At 46.8% G+C, this 18776-nt stretch overlaps 1 protein-coding gene across 2 annotated transcripts in view; it reads right to left on the bottom strand.

Moving 5' to 3' along the window:
• Positions 1-4892: 4892 nt before the first annotated feature.
• The window catches only part of COA1 (cytochrome c oxidase assembly factor 1), a 52613-nt gene continuing 38729 nt past the window's right edge, over positions 4893-18776 (bottom strand). For both annotated transcript variants that reach the window (XM_084281924.1, XM_084281925.1), the window contains exons 2-5: positions 12950-13054; positions 9919-10070; positions 7894-7970; positions 4893-5204 (exon numbers count right to left, since the gene is read on the bottom strand). In XM_084281924.1, coding sequence (XP_084138050.1) covers positions 5108-5204; positions 7894-7970; positions 9919-10070; positions 12950-13043 — 420 coding nt within the window. In that variant the 5' untranslated portion in view covers positions 13044-13054 and the 3' untranslated portion in view covers positions 4893-5107. The remainder of the gene's footprint in view (positions 5205-7893; positions 7971-9918; positions 10071-12949; positions 13055-18776) is intronic.

Below are 18776 nucleotides of genomic sequence, written 5' to 3'. Positions count from 1 at the left end.
ACATAATAAATTTATTAAAAAAAAAATCTTGAAGTCAACATCTACTAATTTCAAATGGGATTAAGTTATGCCAATTTCTCTGCCGCACAGCAGCTGCGTGGTCGCCGGGCTGGATGTCAGGGCGCAGTGCAACATGACAAGGGACTGCAGCTCCAGCCTCTCTGCTTGGTGCCTCCGTGCCTTCATGCTTGGCTTTGCCTCAGAGCTAGAAATGCACTGCTGGGACTGGGTTGGCGTTTGCTGTTTGGAGTCTCCTGTCCCAATGCCCTGGCTGTTCTCTGAGAACTGCTGTACATTTGTTTTTCTCAATGCCCACATAGCACGGTTACTGATATCTTAGTTTTCTGTATATTAAGTACTTGTTCAATTTATATTTGGTGCACAAGGGTCACCAGTAATCTTTTCCAGTATAAAGGAATATGTTTGCATTGTAGACGTCTCCATGATGCATCACTTACAGATGTTGAATTAAACTGTCCTTGGGATTAATAAATATAGTCACATTATCCACGGAAATCCTCTTGTATTTTTTTTTTCGTGTATGCTAAACATAGAAATAAATTTAATGGCAATATAGGACTGTTCTTTCAGGGGCCTAACTGGTGGGAAATGACCTGGCTGAAGATGCAGGGTTAGAGAGGTGGAAGTTAAATGGCAGCGAATGGTGTGAGATGTGGAATGGCTGCGTGTCCAGAACAAGGTGGAGCAGATGCAAATCAGCATTAATCCAGGTTTAAGAAGTCATCCTGAAAGGTGTCCTGGAGCGGTGACCCTCTGGCATCCCCTCCGTACTGCGCTGTGTCCACAAGCAGGCCACTTGTCTGGCATGACTGCCTGTGGGGAGAGCCAGAGCTAGGTGCTGGGGGAGAAAAATATTTCCTCTTCTTGCACTACTGCGTTTCATTAATCGTTCCTGTTACAGGACAACTGTATAGCTCTGTAATAGTGAAATAATTTGTTTCCATAAAAATACAATCTGAAAGTTCTATAAAACAAGAAAAATAAATAAATCCAGGTGCGTGTGATAAAATATCTCTTAATTAAGAATAGGTGAGGATTTTTCACAGTGAAACACAGCATCAGGCCCACAACACTTCCTGTAAAATTAGGGAAGGAGGAGGAATTTGGCTACTAAAAGGGATTATCTTGTTCCTGTGAACGCAGAGACCTGAACAGCATTGATTCTTTGGCTGTTTATTGAGATCTGAGCATCCCAGCCCCTAGGTTAATTTGTAATCCCAGTGTGCAGGCTGAATTGTGCAAGTGCCTTTTGGCTACTCCTTACAGGAAAATCTCCTGAGCCGCTGGGGTATCGCCGTGCTGATTGCCACCTTCCAGCAGCACCCAGTGAGGTCCCGCTGCCCTGATGCTGGATGGAAGGACTCGTCATGGGCTTCAACAAGCAAGGAGAGGCACCGGCTGTCTCTCAGGAGCTATTTAACAAAGGTGCTTGCTTCTGAACCCCCTTGTAAAGCCAGCTAATGGAAGCAGGATTAGATCCCTTTAGAAATGACAAGATTCTAGCGTTTTATTTATTTGGTAAAATAACATACGAAGTTACCACAAGTTTTTAGGCAGGTGTGGTGTGCTTTCCAAAGTAATGCCAAGAACACGACAGGTCTCTGCCACCACCAGTATTATGGGATTGCTTGGTCCCTGCTGCAGGGAGCTTTGTGGCAGGTTTAGCAGAAAACACGTAGGAAAAGGCTTCTTGCTTCAACAAGTGGTTAAGATGCAGGCGAATGGGAAAGAATTGGATGCGCTCTTCTTTCTAAATGGGACGTGAATCAAAATGACTCATGTGCCCCATGCAGCACAAGGTACCTGCCCAAGCTGGAGAGCAAGCTGACAGGCCCATGAGCTGGCCAAAACTGTGACTACCCAGAGAGGTATGCCCAAAAAAAAAACCATCAGCCCACTTAACCTGGGAGAAGCTACTGTAATGCAGCCCGTTTGCACTAATCAGGCCTAATTCCTATTAGGTGCAAGTGCGGTAGCTCTGCTAAACAATGCTTGTTTATTGTTCGTTAGCCGTAAATTAGGTCCTTGCCCTGAGCAGCTTGCCTTCCTGATAGTTCCCTTCGTGGTGATGACCGCCTGGCAGGAGCTGTTAAAATCAACCTAGAGAGTAAGGAGCAAATGTAATCCAACAGTGGCCGTGGCGATGATGGATGGTTTAGCAACACAAACAACTGGGAAAGGAACTGCGGACATTTTCAAGTCAATTTAAGAGAAATCATTTAACGTACTTCAAATGGCTACGGTGATTAAAGGACTGCAGCACCTGCCATGAGGCTGGGGCACCTGGGATCGTCAGCGTGGAGAAGGGATGGCTTCGGGACAGGGGGAGCAGAAACCCTACTGATGCACACAAACAGCTGTGAAGGAAGAGTGAAGCCAGGACAAAATATGTGTGGAGTGGAGTCTCCCTCCCTGGAGATGTTCGAAACCTGGCAGGTAGCAGGCAGCCTGCTCTATTTGTCCCTGCTGTGGGTGAGACGGGGGACCAGGCAGCCCCCAAAGGCCTCTGCTCACCTTACCCCTCCTGGTAAGAAAAGAAGGGCCTCCTACATAGAACATAACTTTCTTTTGGGGGTCTTCTAACAAAAGATGAATGTTTTCCTAATAAAAATGAAATGATTGTCCAGATCGGTGTCTAGTGGCATACAACATGACATAATTACAATGAATTAGAGTTCCAACAACCTGATGAAAAAGTTAAATGCAACCCAATCTGCTCCCCAGTTCCTCAGTGGAAAAGACTGTGAGGGGACGAGGGGTGCTTAGGAGCCCTCCTGAAGTTATTTGGGTTTTCAGCAGCTGCTAGTGGTTTTGAGACCTTTGCTCTCCTCCTTTTCCTGGAGTGCTGCAAAGCCTCTTGGCTGCCCCTGCTGCACCTGCGTCCTCTCTGTGAGCAGCAGCCGTGGGCTGCGGCGCGCTTAATGGGAGCCACATGGCTGAAGCAGCTCCTCAGCACACCAGCCGGCTGCTTTGTGCTCCCTTTGAATACGTGCAGCCTAAAACAGCTGAAACACAGAGAGGAAGTGGCTTCTGAGGCTCTTCAAGGTCAAGAGGTAAGAAATTCAGTGTTTGCAGACGATAGGTCGTAAAACAAGTGCAGGGGTTTTAGTGCGACTTTCCTCTTGTCCCACTCCCCTCATCTGTTGGCTTCCAACCCCACCCACCCCTTTCTTCCTTCTCCAGGCTTAAAGACTGGAGTTGGAGGAAAAAAATGGCAAAACACGATGATACTGCGTGTCCTCGTGGCAATGATGAACCCATGGTTTGGTTGGGATGGCCAGGATGGATTGGCTAGGAGTGCCTGCAGCTCAAAGGGCAGCCCTAGGTCTCTAGGGGGAACATGAGAGGCACAATTTGTACAAAAACTCCATTTCCCTGAAGGGACAAAGAGAAGGCGAACAGCAGCACATACCAGGTCCTGGTCTTCAGCATTTGACCAAAAGCCAGAGTTGCCCAACCTCCCAGGTGCCAGGAGATCTCCGGCTGGATTTCTCACTGCGTGGGCTGCAGCAGTGCAAGGTGAATGTTTCTAAATCATGTGCTGTGTGTTTTGTTTGTTTTGTTTTGTGAAAGCATATGGCAGTGATTTCATCTTGAAGCTGGGACATGCTGTCTCTCCTTGATGCATCCTAATCCTTTGCCAGGTGTGCTGGGCATCCCTACAGGCTGGATCAAGTCTCGCAGGTGGTGTTCATCCTGGGCAGCCGCTTGTAACCCCCAAGCTAGATCCCGTGAGTGTTTTCCTTCTACAATGGCTCATCACAGAGATGTTTTGCTGTGGATCTTTAGTCCAGCCCTCCGTTTGCTTTGGCATTCGCTCTTCAGACTTCTTCAAAAGCCACACTGTCCAGTATGCTGGATCATTGCTGAGCAGGGCAGCGCTTTCTGGTCTTTTAATGATCATTTCTTCTAGCTCTCCCTTCACTAATAATCATTACTAGCAGTAAAAGTTGAACGTTAGGATAGAGAGGTGAAAAAAATGGAAAAAAGAAAAAAAAAAAAAAGGGAATTGAGTGGTGTTAGCTCTAGGTTTTCACCAGCTGCATCTTGATTAAGCTGCTCTGTTACAGTAGTGAAAAATACTTTGGATATTTTCAGTGGCTTGCATGCTACTTCAAGGAATTAAAGCAGGCCAATTACTTGTGTCTCTTCACCTTCTCAGCCTGTGCCTTAGCCTTTGCAAGGCAGTAGAATGAGCAGTGTGTTTTTGTTTGGTTTGTTTTGTTTTTGCATATTCCCTAACTTGCTTCTGGTGTTGGGCAGTTCTTTACTTCTGTTGGCCGGGCTGCTGCAGTGGCAAAATCAAGTAGCAAAATCTCTTCTCGTCTGGCTGTACCATGGCAGTATTTTACCTGTTTTGCACCTCCTGAGTGTTTTCCTCCCTAAATGGGGCTGGGAGAGCTAATGTGCTCTCCCCAGCTTGTCTTTGGCAGTGCTGATATGAAACAGTGGCTTGTTCCGAGTAATCTTCAGCATCAGCAGGTCGTGTAGTGAGCCTCTTCCTGGAATGAAGAGGCTTATGGTCGGTGGCCTTTATTATCTTATGAGCTTTTTAATGACAATTGATGGTGCAAATCTGCCTGATATGGGACTGCTTCGTTAGCAGTGGAGGGGGATGCTGCCCGAGCTTCACCTTGGCTGCTCCTCCCTTTTGCTTTAGGTAACACCTTGCTGAGAAACAGGGAAAGCAGAAGCGGTGAGGGAATTGCTTTGAGAAGCTGACTAAGTCCTCTAGCCATGAAAGAGTAACCCCAATGTCCAGATTTAGGTCTGTAATTGTAAGAAAAGCCCAATTTCCTGGCAGTTTGCTTCCTTCAAATTCATAATACCAGCATACACAGGACACAACACACGGCCTTTGGAAGAGCAACTCTTGTTGCGATATCTTTATTTGAGGCTTTTGCTGAACATACAAGCATGACAATAATGACACAGGTCAGTGCTGGAGACGAAACTGTCTTCAGAGCATCCACTTCGGGGACATTGTCCTCTGCAACACCAGCGTGCATCTATGTGCACAGCGTGATGCAATCAATTAATGGCTCCTTCGGTTCAGTAGGAGGTGGAGAAGCAGCTGCCTTGGACATTAGCCTCCTTGCACACTGATGCTTTTCACAGGGGAATGGTAGACTGAAATATTCTGCCCATCCCGGAGCTTCAAGGTGACATCCTGAAGGCGCCAGCTGACACAAACCAAAAGAGCTTTTAACTAGCTTTAATCACTGTTAATCTAGCAGGAATATTGGTGTAAAAACAGCTGGCATGGAGAAACAAATCATTCCATGCATTCATTGCTCTTAAAAATAAATAAATAAATAAAATCACCTAATTATTGTAAAGCTTTATTTGCAAGTGCCAGTTTCTGAAAGCTATTTTCCCTAATGGAGTAGCACAGCCCAGAGTTAAAGCTCTGGGATACGTGCTCCTGTTTGTTGCAACCTGAATAAAATCCTGGCAGCTATTTTTAGCTAGGTCACTCCCCTCTCCCTGCCGACCCCGCGCCTTTCTTCCCCTTCATCCTGTCGGTGCATTCCTTGCCTCGCTCCTCTCCAGCCTTGGAGCCGGGCTGTGTTGCTAAGGAATTATCCTAGCTTGGGAGAGTTTGAACACTGTGCAATCGCTCAGTGTGACTGCTGAAAAACTGACAGGGTACGACAGCGGTTACTCAAAGGAGAAGAAAAACTGCGTTTGTTGGATGCAGAGGGGGAGCCTTTTGCTTCCTCAAAGCTCTGCTCCAAAACCACTTCTGTGAGCCTGCTCGTGCCGGTTTTCCAGCTGGGAAGGACCATTATCCCAGCACACTACGATAGGATTTTTAAAGCTCCTGGCAGGCACCCAGCTCTGCTCTTACTGGAGTCAGTGCTGAGTACATACAATTACGTAATTAGACTGCTGCACCTCTCTGCGATGAATCTACAGCAAGGCTCTTCGCTTGCCAGCCCTCTGGCTCGATCTGACCCACTGAGAATAACCACCTCGCTTGCCGACGGTCAGCAAGCGCAGGGCTTGCAGAAGCTGCTCCCCTCGGCATAGCCTGGGGTCTCGGATCTTCTCTGCTCACCTCAGGGCAGAAGCCTGCAAGTGGCGCTTGGCAGGACCGGTGCCTCGCCTGCGGTCTGTCCACCAGCCCCTGGGCCTCCGTCGCCTCTGGGCAGGGAGCTCTGCACCCTCCCCGTCCCTGCACTGCCTGCCTACCAGCAAACATTCCCTCATCCAGGTTCAAACCAGCTCATTTTTCTTTTATTTGGCTATTTAAAAAATAAAATTAAAAAAAAAAAAAGCAACAAAAACTGATGGACAGACTGTCCACTCATAGTCTGAAGCATTTAAGTGCTTCTGGAGCTCACCTCCCAGTGTCATTTCACGCCATTTAACATTGCCTCTTGGGTCTGTGTGCCTGCTGTACAGGACCACAGCAGCATGGCCCACTTAGGCGTTTGCTATTCCTCCCAGGGATTTCAGGAACTCTTCTTCGTGGAGCAGACAAGAACAAACGATTTTGCTTTTAGTTCCCAGGCAGGTGCAAGGACACAACGTGCTGTCAAGCCCCAAGCGGATCCATGTGTAGGCCTCATGCGTACACTGTGGCAGTTGAGTTTGACAGGTTTGTCTGCCACAAATCATTTTGCCAGAAAATGCATTTTCTTTTTTTTTTTTTTTCAACTTGCAGGTGGAAATGTGCAAAGAGCTCGCTTTAAAATAAACCCCTGATAGATACGTATGCATTTTGCTTACTACTGTATTTTAACATCTTTAAATCTCCAATTGTCCTCACATTAGTTCTGTGAAAGAGGGAGGAACTGCTATTTCCCTCCATCTGTGAGGAGGGGATAGTGAGGAGTGAGCGTGTCAGGGTGCAGATCCCCAGAAAAGCACAGGTGGGCACAAAAGATGCCCGAGGACCTCTGGGGGTATCTTTGGCAGCTAGGAAGGAGGCCAGGTCTGGCCCTGAATCTCTGAAGTCTCAGTATAGTGCCTTCCTCCCATGCTTTTAAACCTTGCTTCCCGTAGTTATTCTGAGCAGAAATCCAGTAAGTTGTGGTTATCTAATTACGAAATGACAACAATACCATATGGCTGGTGGGAACTGAGCAAAAACGTTGCAGCTCTGGGTTTCTAAATACAGCTATCAGAAGTGTCTAACAAACTCAAAGAATAAATGCATGTGAGGAGATTTTCATCTAATAAAATTTCCTCTTTTGCAGTGGAAGATGGACTTTGAATTCCTGTAGTAATGCTCAGTTCAAGAAGCGTTTCACCTTGAAAAGGGAGATTTTCAGGCTTCAGTACTACAAAGATGTAATATTGCTATGTGATGCGGAGTCAGAGCATGCTTCTATTGCAACATATCTGTTCTAGCACTTCTTTTTAACTATAAGGACCATATTTATTATATAATTTGAAATAAAAAAATGCCTGATTTTTAGCTTACCTTGATATGCTCTGATATAACATGCAAGATAACTCCCCTAGTGCAATACCTAATACTGAAGTTGGGCCCACCACTCAAGTGGCCTCAACATCTCCTTGGAGAAGAGGGGTGAGAGGGAACAAGATGCTCCCTTGGCTCACAGTATCTATCTGTATACTGAGTTATGATTTGTAGAAGACATTTCACCCAAATGAATGGCTCATGCTGTTCTTACACTTGTATTCATGGGGATGTATTCAGTCTGTTTCTCAACTAATTTACATTTTTGTCATAATGATGGTAACAACCTTTCACAAGATCCTCAGACATGAATTTCCTCTTTCTTTGCATGCATGATCTCAGCAACCCAATGACTAAACCAATTATCCTGCTCCCCTGTTTTCTCCTACCACTTCTGTCCCCACATCTGTGTTTCTCCCAGTACTTCCCCCAGTACGCACCATTGATGGGAGTGGTCCATTTCTGAGTCAATGTAGAGGTACCCCGCTGATTTTGTTCCAGATACAGGTAACTTTATCTGCAGATGTAAAAGTATGTTAGAGATTCAATGAAGCGTGTTCCTGAAATGGAAATTTACTCCTTTTACAGTCAAAGCAGCAACCTGCCTCCTTTTAACTTAAACTCTCATTTTGTTTTTTAAACGCATTTCAAAAGTTTCACTAAGCTCCTCTAATGGCTAACGTGTACGTGGCTATACAAGTACGCCTGTTCTGCCATACATTAATCTCTGCTGAAAGAATGTACTGTGTTACAGCTGCAGCCCCCAGGGAAAACCACTCGCTCTCTGAAATATTTATGAGCAAACACCTTTCCTCACCAGAATGCATAGTGATCCAGAGGTGACCTGCATTATGCTTGAGCTTCCCATAACCATAACAAGCCCGTAGATTGACTATCTACACATCAGTCAGCCCATTAAGATGCATCGAGGTAATAAGACATTCAATTATTTTGTCGGTGCCACAAATTCTACCGTTCAGGGTAGTTAATAAACAAAGCTGTGCTCAGTGCTGCAGGTCTTAGCTAACTGCACTCAGTCTACTATTTGAATAAAAGCAATGTTTCAGGTGTAGTGCTTGCTGGTTGTACTGGAGCCACAAATGGAAAATGCCCTGAGTTCTCAAACGGGACCAGTAGGTAGGAGGTAGGAATGTTGTGGAGTCAGTAAATCTCTCTCTGATGATTAACTAGTTTATTTCATGAAAACATGAATGTTCACTGTGACTGAGAGCATGAAAAAGTGGAAAGGAAAGTTGGTGGTTTATGTCTGGGGTGAGGTCTGGCAGAAGGCAGGGTTTTGATTTCACCCCGAGTCACTCAAGCGACTGTCATTCTCAAAGGGTGACACAGGAAAATATGAGTGGGAAAAGTTCTCTTCTTTTTCTTCAATCAGCACAAGGGGTTGTGCATTTTTCCCATATTTTTGGCCTAAGATAAGGTTTCTGGTAAAACCTCTAAAACCTGGGTAACATTTTGGCCTAGGGTATTACGTAGGTGAAACCTGGTTGGAGTAAGATGGGAAGTGCAATTTTATGTGAGTTGGTTAAAGGTCAGTTTTCTTGCCCCGACAGTCTCCTCCTTCACCTGCAATATCTGGCACATTCTTTACTGTCCTTATTTCGTCCCTAGGTCTCAAAAATAGAAGAATCATAAGGAACAAAATGATTCAAAAGTGACACAATCCCTCAGCGAGTTGCCTGAAGAGCTCTCTAAGGATGTCCTGGGTCACTAGCAAAAACAAGGAAGAACAGCCAGTCCTGTTCTTAAGGACGTGAAATCTCTGGGTAAAAACACAGAATGCAAAGCCCTTTTCAGATGGCCAGGCCCAGAGAGGAAGTTGACTTGTATTTGTGAGGTTTGCCTCAGCCCAACCCTGGGGTGATGCAAGTCAGCCTTGTGCAACATCCAGCGCCCAGCGCAGCATTCTCTGGTGACTATGTAATAATGTGAGCGCTCAGCCCCGTGCCAGGCAGTCCTCCTCCATGGCACAGCCTTACTGGTGCTTTAGAAAACACGCCGTTTGTGCTGCAGCTCCGCAGCACACCTCGCGCGTGGCTGTAAAACCCTCTCCTGAACAAAGCTTTAAAAACTAGCACGGAACATACCTGGGGGGAAGGGAGGCAACAGCTAGTTTAAAGCTGGAGCTTAATATGTTTCTGAAAATTGTTTTGTGGCTTGCAGTAGGAGGGGGATTCACTAACTTGGAAGGTCCTCTATCGTTCTGTGATGTGCCCATGCAGCACAAAATGCAGATGCTGTTCTTGCTGTTTCTAGTTCTTGTTAGAGCAACAGCTTTATGCCTGGAAATCTGTTGCTTCTCCAAATCAACTGGCAGCCCATCCTACTGCCTCACCGTGGGACTTCTGCTCCCAGGTCACTTGTGACCTGCCGAAAACCCCAGTGCTGATCTCTTTTCACCTGTGCTGACACCCCGGGAAGCTGTGACACAATCTCCAGAGCGTTACCTGAGCCCTTTCTGTGTCCACGCGGTTACTCCCATCTGTCAGTCTGATGTTGTGAACCTTTAGAGGGGGAGCACCCAGGGCTTCCAGGGCAGTGGGATTGTTGTTGAGTTGCTCCAAACCCTGCTGATAATACTGGGTCCTGGCAAAGCCTTCTAGATGAGAGAAACAGGATAATGAGGAGACTGTCTACTTAAGATCTAAAGATACAATTTGGTTTTGTGTTGTTTTGTTTTTTTTTTAAAGATACTTCCTCCAGACCCCCACACTCTCCCTGAAACACAGTTCAAAACTACTTAGTAGGATAAATCTGGCTGAAGGAGGAAACGAGCCCTTGTATCAAAGAAGCAGTGTTGGACTGCAATTCTACCCAGTACATTCAAGTGAAAAGGGCTCTGAATATCTGCAGATAGCCTGTTCCGTACTGATGTACAGTTCGGCTTATCACTGGGTGTCCCTGTCTGTCGTATATTTTGTAAAAGAGGGGGTAAAAAAGAAGGCAAAGAGGCGTAAGGATGAATATTTGCAAATGTTCTGAACGTGACTCAATCTTCTTAGAGGAGATACAGAAAATTAGAATAGAGAATATTTATTCCACAGACACTGATGTGGGACAGCAACAGCTGCTGCTGCTGCTGTGAAGCCCTTGCTGTGGTTTTGATACAGCTTTTCAAGTGGCAGCCGTGAAGCTGCGACTCTCCTGAAGGGTATATTAAAACGGAGGCACAAGGAAGTGCCATTAAATTTAATGGTCAACCAGCAACAATAGCACGGCAGACTGGATGCCGCAGTGCTGGCGTATGGAGGACAATTGTGGTAAATTGCTATTTATCAGTGCCTGGCTGCTCTGTACAGCTAGGAAATGCTGTCCACTGGTGACCACTGCACAACACAGAACTGCGAGGCTGGAAATGTGCCGACCTTCCTATGGAGGTGGAGATTTGGCTAAAAACATCTTATGGCTTGCCAGATGAGATTTCTAGACATGCTTTATGCCAGCCTAACTCCCTTCTGCTGACATCAAGAAGGGCAGTGTCAAGCTAAGGATGTGCACGTATTAAAATCCTACTCTGGTAACTTTGTTCTTGTCTTCCAAAGAGCTTAAAATAAGGTGTATGGTTGTTTTCTGGTCTTCTGCCTGTTGGTATTACTCTCGGAGCATGAGGCTGAGGGATGCTGCCCACTCTCCCTAGCTAGAGGCATCCCCTGCAAGCAGACAGCATCTAGTTGTTGGCACAGAAAGAGCTTTGCTGGCCTGCAGCCTGCGTTGGCCAGGCCCTCTTGTCCTCCTGGGCCATCCTCAGAAGCATGCTGACCCTTTAGTGCCTACTGACAGTGGCAAGCAACCACCCAGCTCGTGTTAAAAGTATGTTGTACTTAGCCTCCAGGTTGGAGGGGAAAATGGTTTGAGTTTCCCAGTGCCCCAGCTCAGGCATTCCAGCAGCATCTCACCTTGAGTAGCGAATGCAAGAGGCCCAGCGATCTGTCTGTCAGCCTGCTTGCAGTAGGAAAGCTGAAAGCACGCTGGGGTTGGCCAGGGAGACTGCTCCCGTAAGGGAGGGAGTGGAGGCGAAGATGGAGAGTAGAAATATGATTACCTGAATGTTTGTACAAGCTTTCAAAGAGAACACGTGCATGCAAACTATTTCAGCCTGAAGGAAGGGGAGGGAAGCACCCCTCTTCCCCCCGCTCCCACCATTATGGAAACTGTTTGCTCCCTCATTCAGTACACTGGGCAGAAGGAACTGGGATGGCCCTGAGTGTGGGCAAAGGGGGGACGGTTCCCAGCGTGGCCTCCCTGTCTTTTGGAGGCTACAGAGCGACATAGCCATCAGTAGAAAGTTTCCTTTCGGCAGCCCAGTTGGCCTGTCACTGCGTAATCAGGGACGTGCTCAGGGGCCATCGGTTCTGCAGCAAAGCGAGAGGTAGCCACCGTGCTGAGCCATCTGATTACGTGGCTCAGTGATGCAGGCAACGAGCTCCTTTACTTTCAGCAGCACAGGGGAGAGGTTTTTTTTCAGAGATTTCCAGATAGCAATGCCGAAGCTGAAAATTAAAAAATGCTAATGTCCTTGTTAAAGCCAGATTCAATATTTTAAAGCATAAGAGGATCATATATCTGTCATATACTCCTAAGCTCGAGGGCACGAGCTGACTAAAATTAAAGCCTGCTTTCCAGCCTTGTCTGATTTGTTATTAATACGTGTAAAATGAAGGGGAGGTTTCACAACTTATCTCAGGGCTTGAGGAACAGGCTCAGCTACACTTTTCTGGCAGCATCCTCTGATATAAGGGTAGGTAAAAGCAGTCTCATGTGGTAGTACCAGCAAGTGAGAGATAGGATTTGACTATCTGGGGGTCCTACAGACTTCTTGACCCTATTTCTTTTCTGATGCTAAATATCTAGAAATAATTTTAAAAAGAATTCTATCACTCGAGCTAACACTTTGAATTCTCAGTCAAAGACGTGGCTATTAGGTCTGTCCGTGAACAGCAGTGTTACCTGCCTAGCTTTTCTCTCCTTTCTCTTCTTAATGTTGATCACACTTGAGGTCATAGTCTTCAGGAGAAATTAATACAATCTTCAGCACTTCAGAGGCTGTTGTGTTTACGGGCCAGCACCACAAAGATTTACTGATAAAAACTGCTAGACTTGAATACGTTCTCACAGACCCTCCTTTAAGTGGCTCTCTCTTTCCTGCCCCGTTGTAAAATCTCAATAAGGGATGAAATGTACGCGACTGCCTCAGCTTTCGTTTCACCTTAGCCCCCAAGAAACCTCCCAGCATTTCTAGTGACCACAGCAGTCTGCCTTCGGTGTAACACCCACCTTTGGAAATGGGTGCAGCAGCGCGTTAGAGAGGGAATCAGCCCAGGGATTAAATAAAGCAGAGGCAGAACCCAGAAGTTTCAGCCACACTTCCCTGAACTTCATGTGCTTTTCAGACCTTACACACTGCTATTTTCCCTGCCACACAAAAGCAAATGAAAGGGGCAGAGGAGAAATAAGGTTGCTAACAGCACCGAGACTTACTTTGCATAAGATTATACATCACCACACATCCCCCACCGCTGAACACTCCCATAAAAATAGCCATTTGCCGCAGTTTTCTTAGAGAAGCTGGCATCTTTCCCCTCCCTGAAAAGAAAAAGAACAGACATTTGTTGTAAAAGAAGCAAACTAAAGGGTTATTTCCCCCCTTCTCTCTTCCAAAAGCCCCTTCCGACCGCCCAGCCAAGCGGGCCTGAATGAAAGCGCTGCACACAGCAACCGGGCTCGCTCTGGCTGGGGCCCCACCGCACACCCAGAAGGAATCACGGTGAGAACAGAGCAAAGCGGGGACCGAGCAGGCCTGAATGTGTTTATTCACTCCTTTTAGGGATGCCACCACTTCACTAATTGCCGAGAAGAAAATGACCTCCCCAGTGTGGCGGGGAGCCAGAGGCCCAGCGCATTGTTCTCAGGCTTCCCATGCGCGCTCGCTAGCACAGTGCAAGTATTCAGGCTTGAGGGGCCAGATTTCTCTCTCGAGTAAACTCCTCTAAAGTAAACACACTTGTGGCAGGGGCAAATTTGGCCTCACGTCTTAAGCTGCCAGGCCAAGCTAGCCCTATGCCAGCGAAGATAATGTAGCTAGGGTGTGTGTATTCTGCTTTTTCTTTTCTGTTCATTTTTTCTTTTTATTTTTTTCTAAGCCATGTGGTAAACAGGAAGGTTCTTGCAAGCCTATTTGTCTTCCTTCCTGCACCCCCCCTGCTTGCCACCAGCCTGCTCTTTTCATGAGTCCCAGTCCCAGCATCTGAATGAAGGGCACAGCAGAGCGAGGAATACCTCCAAGAAAGTCAATCTACCAGGCTTCCGTGGTTGGGGTGAAGTGAGACCATGAAGCCTAACGAGCCTGATCTAATGCTCCTGCCCACAGCAGGGTGGCAAGAGCTGAGCGAAGTTGTCACAGGAGAACAGCATGTTGCTTCAGGCCTGGCTGGGGCAGGACAGGGCTTGACCAAGTGTCTGAGCATCACCTCATGCTCGTGCTTCCCTCCCAGCTGGGATGATAGGGAGGAATGGCCTGAACAGCGACTTAAACAATTGAAAGATTAACTAAAGCCTGCCCTTTCTCATGCAGGAACATAGACATCTGAGTACATGGGGAAGCCGTGGGGATTTCTAAGCCCGAAGGCTTCACACCGAAGTCCTGCTGCCACGGTGGTGTGATGTTAAGTGTTACGCTTAGTGAGAGCTGCTCAGCAAACCGAAGCACAAAACCAGTTACGGAAATGTGACCTAGGCAAGGCCATTTGAGTCCTGTTGTGCAAATCACCTCCAGCATCCCTCAGGTATGCATTAGTCAGGTACGGCTCAGCTGACAACCACAGTTTAGAGAGGGTGGAGAGGAGAATGTCAGGTGCTGGGTCAGTGTGATACTGGCTACCTCCCTCAGCTCGCCTCTTTGCTAGGATTCCCATACACCATCTCTTCATCATGCTCTAGCTGGAGGGAAAGCAAGATTATAACCCAGTAAAAAGCTTCATCTACTGACTGACAGGCACTAGCATTCAACTGTAAGGCATGTTATTTCTTATTGGAAGGTGTTTTTTTTAACTAGTTCACTGGGTTTTAAGAGGTCTTAATGGTCATGTTTACAGCTGATTTTGCTGAAAATCTGTTGATAGCTAGCACTGATAGCAACCCAGATAAATACACGAATGTTATGGCTGTTTTACGCCCCAAATCCCCAAGTCGTACCACTTGCACAACCGCATCATCTATGCCCCTCCTGATCTGCTTCTCTGCTGGGTTTTCTTCACTTCCCCTGAGGAACTTGAGCAGCGTGAGAAGTTGCAGCAGAGGAAGTAATAGTGTGTTTTTTACAGAGAAATGGTGACAGTCAACTCACAAGGACATCAAGAGCTTTTTTGCCTGCTGGCTTGTGTTTCCAACTTTCCTTCGATCGCAATTTACAGCATTTTTTTTCCCCTCGAACTGCACAGTCTGATTAATATCTGCGTTTCCTGTAAGATGTGTCCTGCAAGGAGCAGGACATACCCAGCTTGGTGTGCCGACTGCTGTTGTTCTCAGCAGCCTGTTACACTGATCCTTCTGCTGGATGCAGAATAAAGCGAGGGACATGCCTGACGCCAACACCACATAACAGGAAAAAAGGTCGTAAATCTGGAGAGCTGATCAGATATAGCAGGCTGTGACCCGAGGCATTTGTTTTTCCCCTTTCAAAGCTGCGGCCTGAAACTGCCAGGCAAAATTTGCTTTCTGTGATGAAATTCAAGGTAATTGAACACAAATGTCTGGGCCCAGGGGGTGCTGCCGACTGTTTGCTGAGTAGCAGTGGAAGGACACGGAGCTCTTGCACCAGCGAGGAGGTTTTGACCAAGGCTGAAGGGACCTGCCTAGCAGAGGGCTGAAATCAGACAATCTGCAATTTGCCGTCAGCAGGTTTGAGGTTTGTTCAGTCTCACGGTCTGGCTGCACCCGAACAAGCCAGATGGAGAGGAAGAGGAACCTCTTGCCACTCGACCACGTGCTCATGCCGGTTCTCACCGCTGCCTCTACTCGCCCTGCGTCCCGGCCCCCCAGGCCCCGGCCCACACATGGTGTGCTGTGAGAGGGTCGAGGGCTGCGAGCACCCCGAGGATGGCACGTCAAGACGGTGCCATCCAGGAATGTGGTCTGGCAGCCAAGAAATGTGGAGGCCGGTAGGCGCTGCTGCCCTGCGCGCCTCCCCTGCCCACAGCCATCGCCCGTCGCAAGCCCCGGCGAGGCAGGGCCGCGGAGGGCTGGGGCTGGGGCGCCTGAGTCACCCAGCGCCTGCAGGGCTTTAGTCACCTGCCCGCACCACCTCTGCAGAGGTCCTCGCCGCCCTAGCAGGGAGAACACCTCCATCGCTTGCTTGCTGTCACACCGGGAAGCCAAGTGGCCAGGCTTACCTGTCTCCAGGCTAGCCTTCTACTCGGTTCTCAGCTCTTCTCCTGGCCTAGTCATAGCGCAGCACGTTGTAGGAGAAGGGTCAGAGAGCTGTGCATTTTAACAAGTCTCCAAAGACCTTGTAAACCTTCTCTTTAATCCCACAATTGCCTGCGAGCTTCCAAAGCAAGGACACAGGTGTCCTTGGAGCTTTGGTGGGTCCCTCGCAGGGGGCTGCCATCTATTTCATTACCATCACGGTCCCTCGTGGGACGGATGTCCAAGTGTTGTGTTCAGATCCTTGAACATCCTCAGCATGCAGCTGCTGCTGACTTTTGGGTGATGACACAGGAGATACTAATGGTGTCAGCCTGTGGAAGACTGAAACATGGTATGGAATTGTTGACGGTGAGGATTCATCATTAGGATCCCTGCCCTCTGGCCGACTGCTTGCTGCTCCCATTGGGTGCTTTGCTGAAATGCCACAGAGGTGGCACATTAGAGAAGGGAAGCTGAGACATGCTGAGAGACTTGCCTCGTGTCCCGAGACTTTCTGAAAATTACTTACAGCTTGCAAAGTATAGAGGGTATTAAAGAGAAAGAAAGAAAAAAAATAGACTTCATTTGCCACAAAGGGAGTAACTGTAAGACAATGCATTTACGGGACTCTTATAAATACAATATGCAATTGCATCCTAATGAGGGAAGCTCAAATTGCTATCTGTGACAGAGATCTCTCCTCAGAACCTGTTATACCACTGAAAAGTATGCAAGTCAACTTGTGGAAAAGCACATTTCTTCACAACTGGTAATTAAAAAAAGCACAGTTTCCAAACTATACTATTCTGTGAAAAGATCTTTTTCCTCATGCTCTTCAAGATTAAGTGGAGATTAGCGCATGTAAAAACACCAAGCCTACAGTTACCAAAGGAAGAGACATTAAATCATTTTAAGTGACATTCTCTAAAAATAAGTATTAAGGAGCAGAACTTCCTAATAAGGGCAATGTTCACTTCGTGCCTTAAAAATAGTAAGATCTGGTGGAAAAGGTAGTATTCAGATACGGCTTTGAAGTTAAGGAGGACGCAGAGAGTTAACAATGAGATTTAACAAACCCGGAGAGGTGGAAGACTCCCAGGGTTACATGTGAAATGGTGGGTTACTGCAACGATAAAGTCTGTTTTTAATTAGACTTTGTTTTCTCCATAGAGGATCTTCTAAAAATAGGCTGGACTTAAGAGATTCTCCCTAATTTCAGCAAATTCAGATCTTCTGTTCTGGTCTCTGCAATTCATGTAGGTCATTGTTTTTCCACTGGTGCTAGAGGTTGGTCTCAGGCACCTCCACCAAAGGCAGGGGAGCAGTGAAGCTAGGGGCATTTTCACAAAGCTACAACCATCCATTTCACTTGCCTCTGACTGCAGTGGGGAAGCTGGGGCTGCAGGTTCTTTGGGGGAGGCACCTCCTCCTCCTCCTGGCACCACCGGCACCTCTGGCTTCCAGGTGCTGTCACAGCCCAAACAGTAAACAATAATATTGCTGTGAATTCAGAGAGAAGATACTTGACCTCTGCAAGCTTACTGTGATCGCTGCTGGTTACCTCAATTTGGGCCGCTGACTACCTACCTGGCCAAGACAATACACTGACAGGCCACTAATACATGCAACTGCAGCCTTTAAACCACTAAACCACTGCAGTCCTGAGGTGTCAGCCTGACATGCTAAATATGTGTGGCAAAAGGCTATCATTAAATTGCATTAAAACTTATCAAGTGGCCTAAACTTGGAGCTGAGCATCTGAATTCAAGGCTGGAAATATTGCCCTGGGAGCCTCCAAAAACCCCTCTGCAACTCAGGCTGGTGGGAACTGAGTCGGCCTCAGCTTCAGCTTTTGTGAAAACCACCCAGGTAGTCACCGCAGTCACAGGAGGTAAGGGTAATGTCAGGGAAACCACACACAAGCACATGCTTGCATCTCACATTCTTGCTATTTGGCTAGCTCAGATGGATAGATACAACCCATCCATTGATCTCCCCAGATCCATAAGGCATCTGGGTCTCAGCCAAATTCTACACTAAGAACATGCCAGGACAAAATTTTAAAGACAGCTTGTTGACATTCACTGTCTAGAAAATACCTTCATCATTGGTACCGTCACCAAAAAGAGGTAAGCACAGCAGAAGCTATTTTGACAGAATAGTCATTTCAGTGTATTATTTTCCCCTTTTTCAAGGAAATAGTCTCAACATACTAGTTACCACATTTCTGAGAAGTAACAACACAAGTTGTGCCCCCTTCCAGCATGTTCAGAAATACTGAAGACTTTGCATATACTACCTGCCTTCACCAAAAGCTCAGCAACTTGTAGAAAAGAAATTTGCTTAATTCAGAGTCAAACCAGAAGTAGTTGTAATGCTTTTTTTTTTTTTTTTTTTTTTTTTTTCTCCTCATTTGTTCTTCTCCAGCTGCGTAGAAAAGGCATATTTTGGTACTTAGGGAGGTAAAACATCCTTATCAGCCAGCTTTGAAATGGTGCCCTCAGGGGTCTCCAGGTGGACTGTTAAAATGCTTTGAAAGGACAACAGTGTGTATGAAGAATATTACTAGCAAGCCAGAGAGATGTGCTAAGTTTATTCTTCTGCATTTGCTGCTACCTAATTAACAAGGAAAGTGAAAGTGGTCAGTAGGGTGATTAAGGACTGCAAGCAGGCACCTTTTCTTTCAGTTGTATCACATCTCCTGGGGCCACACGCTACAATGCAGGTGGCTTGTTCAGTTATTACAAAGCCTAACATGGTGCCTACAGATATTTTAGTTTCGTTTCCTTTTTCTCCTCTCTTGGGCACTCTCACTTGCACATTTTAATGTATTTATATATTTTTGGTACTCCATTGGCACAATCTACTTCCCCATGTTCTACAGTCTCATACAGATGGTTCC

This window comes from Netta rufina (genome assembly GCF_964035555.1).
Source record: "Netta rufina genome assembly, chromosome: 2".
In the NCBI taxonomy this organism is placed as follows: domain Eukaryota; kingdom Metazoa; phylum Chordata; class Aves; order Anseriformes; family Anatidae; genus Netta; species Netta rufina.
The sequence above is the reverse complement of the archived record's forward strand: the minus strand, read 5'-3'. Positions and strand labels throughout refer to the sequence as shown.